This window comes from Clavelina lepadiformis, chromosome 9 (genome assembly GCF_947623445.1).
Source record: "Clavelina lepadiformis chromosome 9, kaClaLepa1.1, whole genome shotgun sequence".
NCBI classification, from domain to species: Eukaryota; Metazoa; Chordata; class Ascidiacea; order Aplousobranchia; family Clavelinidae; genus Clavelina; species Clavelina lepadiformis.
This window is the reverse complement of record NC_135248.1, coordinates 10,142,370-10,153,496: the sequence shown is the minus strand read 5'-3', so window position 1 is coordinate 10,153,496 and position 11,127 is coordinate 10,142,370. Positions and strand designations below refer to the sequence as shown.

Here is an 11,127-nt window from a genome sequence, read left to right as displayed (position 1 = left end):
CATTTTGCAATGATTGTTTTATTCTTTTCTGGTTAATTGTTAAAATATCTAATGTTGATAAGTTATTCTCATTAATCGTCTGGTTTCTCTATATCAGAACCTTGATTTCTTGCGTTTCTCCTGTAAAACCACATATCAAGGTTTCATGTTTCTTGAGAACAAAGAACAGTGTTTCTTGTGTGTTCAATAACTTACCTTCCTTTGTCTTTTCACCTTTTGCCCAAGATTGTATGCGATCTGATGCAAAGAAAAGAAAAATGACTGCTCCAAATGCGCCAATTGCTGCTGCTAACCAAAACACCTTCTTCCAGCTGGACACCAACTACATGAGAAAGAAAAGCCGTTGCACTCGTATACAAAGAAACGTTCTCAAAATGGTAACAAGCTAACATGTGTCGCTATAAAGAACACCATGCACAAGGCAGTGATATTACATCGCAGGTTACGTGACAAAAATTGAAGCTGTTGTAATGTTAAGTGCGGTTGCGTCTCAATTCATTCCCGGACAACTTGCGAATGATCACTTGAATGTCAATTAATTCATGGTTATAGTTAGTAATAGATTGTTTTCAACTCAGCTGAGAAATTTAAGGTTAACCCGAAAGAGCTTCAGTTTTTTGCCAAATTGGGACAGGCAAGAGTGAGTTCAAAGGTGCATTAGCCATATCCAACACTTCAAGCATTACTTACGTTGTCACTTAAGAACGCTCCTGCTACTTGCGGCGCTATAAAACCTATCACAGAAGCAAGCGTATTTGATATGGAATAAGTGATTCCCCCAAAACTTGGAGAAATATCAACGAAGGAACAAGCGTGTCCAGAAGCTAGGGCATTGTAATAAAAAATTATAGTTTATACGTATAAAGTTCTTAAAAACTTTTATAAATAGTCAAAAGCTTATACTGAATATCGCACCAAAAACAAATAAAAAGTTCTTACTAGTAAGACCAAGAATTCCCCCTGAAACTGAAATGAGGGCAACTGCTGGCCAAATATTACAGTTCAAGTAAGCTAGAATCACCAATGAAATGCTAGATATAGTCAAAGGCAACACAGAAGCAAGCTACGAATGTAAAAGTTTTAAGTTAAAACAACTTTTCGATAAAAATGGACAGATAACTAAATTATGTTTATGCAGTTTTAATAAGTTTTACTGAGATAATGTAACGTAAATGGGTAAAAAATACTTCTTACCTTTCGAACAGTAACGATTCTCGCTAACCGCTTAGTAAGGATCATATCGGCAATAGAACTTCCGACAAGATTTAAAACGAGTCTGATTAGAAACGGAAGGGCAGCAAGAAATCCGACCTATTAAAGTCAAATATTTTCATCAATCTTTCTTTTTGTTTTTCGGTATTTTTGATTGGTCTGCAACAAGCGCACACGTGCGAACGGGATTGACCCCATTTTCGTTTCGGTCGTTTAATGAAGTTTCAAACCAACATCTCCGCGAAAATAAATTTAAAAACCGTCAACTGATACGATTGGCGCATAACATTCAAAGTCATAAAACGCAAATTGTTGGTTTTAAGGGCTAGTAAAGATTTTTTATCATTTGCTACTTGACTACCTATTGCTTTGTAACGTTTTATCATTAAAACCGAGCTCTTGATAACTTGCAAGAACGGGGGGAAAGAGAGGGGTTATCTTATGTGAAGTTAACTTGAACTCCCTCGTGAAGATTCCTGCTTAAACCTGGTGAGCCTAGTGATAAAGATTTTTGCTTAAGCCTATTAAATGGGCAGGAAACCGCGTGAGAGTGATGCCCACTTTTAGACATGTTTTAAGGCCTTGCCAAGACACTACAGTCTGTTGTCGGCGAGCGTCGAACCGGCAATCTCTCAGACGTCGGCCTGCAGCAATATCAATGTAGTTTCACAGCAAACACGGGAGATATGAAAGAGTGCATTTTACGTTAGGTGTCGCCATATAAAAGAGACTATATACAAAGATATTAATTTTAATCCATTTTAATTGTGCTTTGTCATTATTTTATACTACTGTTTAATTCTTGCTTGTTCTTATTGTATGGTTAATCATTAAAAAAAGATTAATCCGTGCTCGACTCATTTTTCCGAGATTTTTTGCGAGTTTGGTAAAAAATGCTTTTACTGTATAACCAAAACTTGACACCAAAAGATAACGTCATAGACATACGAGAAGAAAATGCATTTTGTGTAAGCCTTTCATGCATGGTGTGTCATCGCTAAATATCGTTTTTGAACCAATTGCGAAATTTTTTATAAAATAATACGTGACTAAATTTAAATTATAAAAATGTGGATGATTTTTTAAATTTCATAATTCAAATTTTGCAAATTTACCCCCAACTTCTTTTTTCAAAATAATACATTTTATTTTTTATTTTTACTTTTTTTCAACGTATTTACACACAGTATGTAAAAACATCAATAGAAAAGTTTCACTCCCAACGCACTGTAATTTTAGTTTTCCATCTTTCAATAAATTATTGACTTTCAAGAAATGCAAAAACATCCTAAAAAAACTTAAGCGGTGCGAACATGAAAAAGGTCGAGATAACCATTAACTTTAAGCGCCCGCCTGGCGTTACAGTGATAAGTTACTCTTTTAGGCTAAACTCGGCAGCAATATATTATCCTTGTAATAAAATAAATAACATATTATGAATGTGTCTATCGGACAATTTGAAACGAAAAAGAGGGAGCAGCAAGAAATTCTCGCTCCAAAATTTATTGATAAATTAAATTTTGAAAAAATAGTTGTCCCCGTCTTTGGGTTTGTATATGAACAGACGCTACGTATAAGAACCTACAGATTTAATGTCCAAACCGTAGACCCTTGCGATGTACGTTGGAGCCATTATACCGAGCGTGAGCGTTAAATAACTGTCAGCCAGATGAGAAGCAATCGTCGCCCATACCGGAACGGATTTTGCCATTTCAAGCCAAGGTATTGCTTCTTTTTTGCTTGGAATCTAATCAAAGATTGCTGATAGAATAAGGACGAATAAATACAATTATAAAAAGTAGTTTTACGTTGCTTTCTTGATCTGTGTTGTTACCTTGTCACCATGTATGCTTTGTTCAATGTAGTCCCTTTCCTGACGTGATATCCGAGGGTGCTCTGCCGGTGTGTCATGAATTATGGACAACCAAACAACAGCAAAGACTATTCCGATAGCTCCTGCATAAAGGAATTCCAGTATAAAATAAGAAATTTGTCGGTAGTTGCGGATTTGATCAGGCACGTTGTAAATAGACGTTTATAGCCAAGTACAAGTTACATTTACAAGTTAAATAAATAACAAGCTTTTGTCAAACTTAAAATATGTCGTTCTAGTTGAGGCAGTAACAAATTACTTCAACGGTAAAAATTAAAAGTAATTGGCGAATAATTTGTGAAATCCTTTGTTAATTTTGCTGAGTGAACTCGGTTATCTGGTTTCTTATTCTGTTAATTATTTACAGTTCAAATGAGTTAGCCTACTTATTAAATATCTTGCTACTAGTTGTAAAAGTTCAATTTTAAACAAATTCATGAAAGCATTAATGCAAATTAGAAAATATTGATACAAAATTTAGAAATTATTAAAAATTCAAATATATTACAAATAAAATAGATTTGAAAGTAATTTTAGGTATCGGCTCTTTTGCCGAATAATCCGTGTTGTCTTTTGGCCGATTAATCGGTTTTAATGATCGTTATTGCTAAAGTTGATTTAAACAAGGCTTAAGTAATCAGCAGTCGATTGATGAGTATGGGTCGAATTTGGATAACTAAAGTACTCGGTTTACTAATATAATTATTGGCAATTGCTAAAATTTTACATAAAGCTTTTCAATTTTCTCATAACAAACTTGCTTGAGATGGATGAGTTTATTTAAACTTAATATGCACTTGTAATGATTTATTTTATTTTTTAAAACTTTTTAAAATTAACGGTATAACAATTTGTTTCAATGTGTAAAAATTAGGGCTGGAAAAATTTGGCCGCCTAGTAGCTGATAGCGGCTAAAGGCTTTTAGTGACTAAAGATTTTGTTAGCCATTACCTGAAAACGTACACGTAAGAGAAAATCTGGGGAAAATTGTTGGTAATCCATTGATTCAGGTAAATCTTCTGCTCTGTTAATCATTTTAATGCTTAAAAATTTTGTTTTCCTGACAAATTTGTGATGTAGCACGGCAGGAACTAATACAACACTTTCATCACGTGTTTTGAAAATGATTAGTTTTGCTTGCAATTAACAATATAACTTGACAATTAACAGCTATGGCAGCTAACCACCAGCAAACGGCTAATGCAATCCGGCTAACGGCAAACGAAAATTGGCTAAATTCCCAGGCCTACTATAAATGTATTCAAATTGACACTATAATTCCTACAAATTTATTTTTAGTGATGACTTTTACAATTGCTATATAGTAGCAAGTCATCCTACTTCAACTGCAATCAAGTAATGTAATACTAATAAGTAAACAAAGTATTAATACTGTAACTACTAACTAACTGCAACTTTGAATAAGTAATTGAATAACTATACTTCTGTACAACCATTACATACTTATAACGTATGATATACCAGTTATAACCAAGTATCCAATAACTAATTTCACGTGTTAAATAAGTATCGGAATAATAGATGTGAAACCGGCAACCAATCTCATGCCGATCGTTAATTTAGCCTTTAGCTTTGTTTATACTTTCAATTCAAATAAAGTTCTTAAAATGAGGGCACACGCGGTTAACCAAAGTTGGGAGAAACAAATTGCAACCTATTTCCATCCGGAATGGTAACCATGGCATCGTGACTCTCTACAAGCCTATTTTATAGCTATATCCAACTCCCAACACCTCATATATTTATAAAAGATTAGACAATAAGTTTAGCAATTCATAGAAGATTTTTCTGAAGAGTCTAGCCAACGACCCTGAAACACATGTTAACATGCGAGATAAAAACGGTAAGTGACCTGTGATATAAAAAGATGCCTCCCATCCGAATGAGCTGACTATTCCACCGACAACGGGATATACAACAAAGTAACCCATAGACAATCCTGACAGAGTGATGGTAACTAAACGACTTCTCTCCAGTGGAGGGGCCCAATAACCCCAAGCTACCCAAGCAGTTGGAAACGTCACACCCTGAATTATACATAAGAAGGTGATTTAGTTAGTTTGTATGCATACATGTTTGTATGTATGACCATGGTCAGTAGTCAGTTATTTCGTATATGTTTAGTATATGGCCTATACTGTTGAGGTCACTTTCGGTGAACATCCTAAAGTAGGTTGTTGTGGAAAAAAAAAGCGTAAAAAAAGCCAAACTTTTAAAATGTCAATCGCCTGAAACAAAAATGTGCTTTAGGCATGCAGTATGTTAAAGCTTTAAATTAAAACAAAAATTAAGTAACATATTTTTGCTCTCTTCTTTTTTTGTTCAATGTATATTGAATAATTTCAAATGGTCATAATTTTTGTGTGAAGTTTACGTGATTACATGAATGTGGGGAGTTTTGTTCATGTTGTATGTGTAATGTTATATGAGCTAACTTTCCAGTGGGATATTGTCAGCTAATAAAATATTATCATTTACACAGTTCATCGACTGTTCATATAGCGTGTAGAAGACAAAATAGCAAAACGAAGACAATTGTGTGCGCTTGACAAGTCTATGACTGTAGCTTATAGGGCTTAAGTCAGATTAGCTTTACACTGTGTATTGCCTTTGATTAAATAAACTGTTTATTTAAATGTCATCATACGGCGATCTAATCATTGGTCCAAGTATATTGTGCGTTCACTAAATGTTCCAAGCACCTCTCGTTTTATTAAATGATAACCGGGCTCGTCGCATTAAAGTCACTACAAGTCATGACCATACCATGGCATTCACCATGTTGTTTTCCATTACCAATCGTATAAGTTTTTTGTAACTTTGCTTTCGATATATTGCCGAAAAAGAAGACTTCACTCTTCAAGGTTTGCAGCTTTGCAATTATATTTCAAAAATTCACGTTTACTGTTTTGTCATTTATCGTTTGGTTGATAGTTTAGGAATCCTATCAAATAGGTAAATACTTACCTGTTGCACGCATACAATATTTTACGATTCAGTTTTGTTTCGCGCTAGAAAAAAATATAGTTTTAAAATTAAAATTCAGGCAAAATGTTCTCGTTGGCATTAGTTCGTTGACGATAAATGTTGCGATAAATGACGATAAATGACGATAAATGACGATAAATGACGATAAATGACGATAAATGACGATAAATGACGATAAAGCATGTACATAACTTACTACTTCAGAAAATCTTTTCTATTAGCCTCACACATATCTTTTCTAAGATACAATTGGTTCGCGTTTTAATGAATAACAAAACAGCATATAAAAAAAATGATGCAATCGCCTACTATCGTTATAGCGAAACTAAGGTTAGTATGTTCAGTCTGTGACAAAAAAGTGAAGCAGTTTAAACAAGTCTTTAAAAAATGGCATTTTACTTGCAACGGTGTTGCAACGTACGACCATAAAACATGTTCTCGGGGTCTCAGCATGCAGTCACGTGTTTGAAGGAGGTCATACTATATTTTCCGAATGATTTGCATCCCTATAATGTTAGAATCCCTTACTAATGTTTGAAGAATATACAAGAAATTACAATTACTGTAAAGAACTCAAGCAGAAGTGTATTGCCAGAAGAAAAATTAACCTTTGGGTCTCCAGGAACATATTTTAAGCTTTAAGAAATATATCTGTGTATTAACATCAGTGCCAGTGACACACGGAGCAAGACGTGCATTGCTTCTCAATTTTTAGTTCTTGGTCTTTATGGAAAAGTCTGTCATGCACTACTACACAGTTCAACAAATCGCTCACGTAAAAAGCAACACTTACTTGTAAAGCTCCAAAAGTGATCCGCAAAGCGACCAGCAAAGCTAAACTACTCTGAGCCACAAGCGGCACCAACAGAGTAAGTAGGGCGCAGAGCAAAGACGAAACTCCTAAAACAATACGTATGCCATATCGTTTTGCCATCCAAGCTCCTGGAATATTAGTCACACAGTATCCGTAGTAAAACGACCCCATCACTAAGGTTTGTTCTGTAATGGACCATTCAAAATCTGCGTCCTATGACACAAATAAATCTTAGACAGACAACTTATTGCTTCTTTTAAACACGTCGTAGTTTGAAACTAACTGTCAATAAGCAGTTATAATTCTTTGATTACTAAAGTAATACCTTCAGTTTGTCGTCTGTCCTTGTTACATTGATCTGTCGAGTGCATCCGCCAGTGGTTGTTAAATTGTTCGGTAAACGACTTACAGTCTGAAAATACAAACTTGTTATATAACAAGATCTTTAAAATTTGTCCACTCAATCCCATTAACTGTTGTCTGCTTCGCTTAATTCCAAATGTTTTATGATTTGGGACTTAGGTTATCTTGTGCCATCACGTACCATGTTAACAATTGCAATATTAATTCCATTTCGCAATGAGTAAGCGTTCAGTGTACCCAGCGCTGTCATCATCGCTAAAACGTATCTTGCTTTGATGTAGCACCCGGGAGATTCCTCCTGTGAAAATCAAAGCATACAACTATAAGCTGATCTTATTAGTTGAGATTTGATTTGTTATGTTAATGGTTGTCAAATCTCAACCTTTTGTATATCATGTACTCTTTATCATATAAGTTAATATTTAAATGTGTTTTCAACTCTCTTCGATTGACAAAAATAACGACAAAAGAAAGTAAACTAAGCACGAAGCTAGAAGACAGTGTTTATAATTTCGTTATACCAACCGGTGTAGAACAAATGTCAAGCAGGGTAATGTGGTCAGGTGCACTAATACGCTGCCAATCTACGATCAATGGTCATTATTCTGAGTGTTCGCGCATTAGCACCTTCACGCGGATTTAATATTTAGGATCCAGCGCATATGAAAGTTCAAAAAGGATGAGCATTCCTTTTCATTAAGTCATTTGTAAAACGGCGTTAGGTTCTCGAACGCAAATTGATTATCAACTTATCACATTTTTCGATTAATAAGCTGCGGCTATTATGAATTTTTTCGGTCTTTTTAGGTGACTTGTAGGCTATATTCAAAGAATTGTGTGAACAAGGGTGACTTGTTACATTTTTAACATCTTACAAAATCGCACAAAGAAAAAAATATAACAGAAAAATAAAAAACAACCATAACAACAAAATAACAGCCTAACAAATAATTTAAACGCTTATGCAAACATATACTGTATTTTAGTCTAAATTTACCAGCAGTTTGGTTTATAATAACTCTCTTACACGTCTTTGCAACAATGCACATGGCTTAATTGAGGTAAAATATCGGTTTTCTCAAGACTTTGTCTTCAGTATAGAGCTATTGGCATGTTTTAAACACAAGGGTGATTTACATTCAAAGAAATACGGTAAATTTTTTTCGAAACAAACTGAATAGATATTTAGTCTAGATATTGCGTAATTTAATAAAGTAAACTGGCCAACATGTTGATAAAATCGTATGTTACTGATGCAAATAATAGATTCGGGATTTGTTTGTGTCTACTATCAGCGATATTCTTGTCCCCAGTAACCAAATTAATTTTTCTCGTACTTCGTCCCAACGGTATATACTGGTTTCCATTTCCTCTCAGTTATAGCTATGCAATATATAATCATGATCACAAAACGTTTGGGTCGCCAGACTGTAGAATTTTTTTTATGGGTGGTGACAAAAAGTATTGTCGACCCTTGCCATAATGTACCACAAAATAATCATGTGGGCAGTTGGAAAATTAGATAAAAGTATGTTTACTTCTCGGGAAACGATACTTTGAGCATCAATGCTTCGTAATCAAAGTTTGCTTAAAACCAACCGAAAAGTAAATAAATAAGCTCACAAAAAACTGACAACTGACATCGCTGAGTTTAAGTCGTGCTGACACCTTCCTCCGTCCGAGAATAAAAATTGTCACAATAAAAATAACCATACCATGCCACCAATTTAAATCGAAGTGATAAAAAAGCTGAATTTGCATTGATAAAACAAAATACCTCAAGTATGCGTTTGGACTTCAAATGGGCCGGCATTTTGTTAACTTTGCAACTGCTTTTATTGCCTGCAACTGTTGATAAATGATTTTGTGTAGACTTTGTGTCGAAGAATTCGGAATTCAAAATGCCCAGAGGCGAAATATAATCTGTAATTTTATCTTTTAAGCGTTTTTGTTACTACACCAAAACATGCAATTGTCATATTAACGGTTATACTGTACTAAATCTATATGAAATGATGCTGATGTAGGCTAGCCTGCTAATTATTCTACCCAAAGTCAACATTGAAATACAGACCTACAGGAAATCTTATTTGCTTTCTGTTTGACAGGGCAAATTCAAGGCAAGTGAAAACAACCATTGTAATGCTCATTATGTCAAGTAATATACTAATGGTAAAACTGCAAAGATTAAATTGACATTGCTACAGAAACAGCCGCGTTATGTCGACTATCGGATATCGGATAACGACGACATTTTTGTGATATCCGCTTTGAAGGGAGTTTACGCCGTGCAGTAACTGATTGAGATGAAAAACAGTCTTTTGGGCGGCAAGCTCCAATAAAGTAAATAGATTTTGAAGCAATATGGCTGAACTGCGGTTATGGTCCACCTCAAAATAACCACTTCTACCCAAAATAACCCAGAATTCAAGATATGATCTCATGGTAGGCGTGCCTCGAAGTTGATTAACTGATGCTGCATCCAAAATGATAGCAGGTTGGTAGCGGTACATGAAAATACGAATTATAATAGGATTTATTACTATGTCACGGGATGTTTTACGCACATTTTTTATGGGCGTTGCATTTTAATGATGTATCACCCAATTTGCAAGGAACTAGTTTATGGTGTAAGCTAATCATTACTATTTACAGTTTTTTTATCCCTACTACTCCTTGAACTGTTATTGTAAGCTTTTATCGTAGTGTGCACGTGCACTGTTTGTTTACTCCACTATTATACAGTAACTTAGACCAATTGGTGTGAACATCTGTTTTTATTAGTGTTGTGCTTTGCTTCATTTGTGAGAATACTTGTAGGTTTTTATAATTGTTCTCACAATGTCGCATTTTTTTACCGTTTACATCTGCATATTTTTGAACTTATTTCTCTTGACGCGTTATTCCGCTATCTCTAACGAAATTTTTGGTAATTTACGCCCCACGCTTGTTTTCGTAACACGTGGCCAAGTTTGATTCTATGTTGTTGGTGCTCTCCTGACAAGTTTTTTGGTGATTTTATTCTGCGTTTGAGTTTTTATTGAAGAGCAGATTTTATGATTTCTGTTCTTTTTGCTTATCGCATTTTTCTATTTGCGACTACTCATTGGCTATAACCTAGCAAAACATATCAATAGCCGCGTATAGGCCTATACGGCGTTTCAAACTCTTAAACCATAAATAGGCAGTTATTTTAAATATGAGAGTACGTTTCATTTCGCATTTTAAAGCTGTTTAAATACATAAAACTTTCTGAGGTATTTTTGACGTTGGTGCATGCTAAAATAAGTTACTGAAAGTCCACAAGTTTTGAGAAGACTCGAAAGATAGACAACGTTGTCAAATCGTCTGTTCAAGGTTGTTCAAGGACCTGTTGGTCACGATGTCCACAGCCAAAGAAAAACCACGCAGCGACGTCAACTAATGTCCAAAGTAGTCAACTAATCCAAAGTGGTTAGATTTGTGCTTCAAAACCAAAACCCCGATTCATTCAACTTCCAAAATTGTCTACTTTTTTCATTTGATCCTTATCATCATCGATTCTACGAATGCAATATCTCAAAATGGCATAGATTGAAATTTAATAATCGTGGAGGTCAGAAACGAAGTTGATCAAGATGTAGACTATTTTGTAAGCAGCTTGCCAAGCACTTTCTAAAACACGCACCACATTTTCAACTGACGAAACATAATTTCATCAGCTACAATATATCAATGCATTTCAGAATACAACGCAGCAAAATTGCACAGTAAAGCCGTTTGGGCAAGTTTCAATTTCGAGCAAGCGCTATAACACAAAATCGTTGCTGTGAAAGAAAGCACTTTGTCGGATGCAAAATCTTTGCTACTAGTTTTT

The 11,127-nt window shown here is 34.8% G+C and overlaps 1 protein-coding gene across 1 annotated transcript; it reads right to left on the bottom strand.

The window, feature by feature from the left end:
• On the bottom strand, positions 1-9,462 carry LOC143470230 (sialin-like). The gene is made up of 13 exons (XM_076968217.1): positions 9,346-9,462; positions 9,049-9,194; positions 7,453-7,569; positions 7,234-7,320; positions 6,888-7,121; positions 4,959-5,133; positions 3,047-3,168; positions 2,798-2,959; positions 1,195-1,311; positions 940-1,063; positions 691-824; positions 196-322; positions 1-120 (listed from the first exon to the last, which is right to left on the bottom strand). The coding sequence occupies exons 1-13, from the start codon at positions 9,419-9,421 to the stop codon at positions 89-91; spliced, it is 1,653 nt and encodes a 550-aa protein (XP_076824332.1). The 5' UTR covers positions 9,422-9,462; the 3' UTR covers positions 1-88.
• Between the last annotated feature and the right edge of the window lie 1,665 nt (positions 9,463-11,127).

Coding starts and splice junctions, on each gene's coding strand:
- LOC143470230 (XM_076968217.1), bottom strand. CDS start 9,421: ATGAGCATTACAATGGTTGTTTTCACTTGCCTTGAATTTGCCCTGTCA. Junction 1,312..2,797: donor ACGGTTTGGACATTAAATCT/GTAGGTTCTTAT, acceptor TGACTTTAATAG/GTCGGATTTCTTGCTGCCCT. Junction 323..690: donor GAGCGTTCTTAAGTGACAAC/GTAAGTAATGCT, acceptor TTTCTCATGTAG/TTGGTGTCCAGCTGGAAGAA.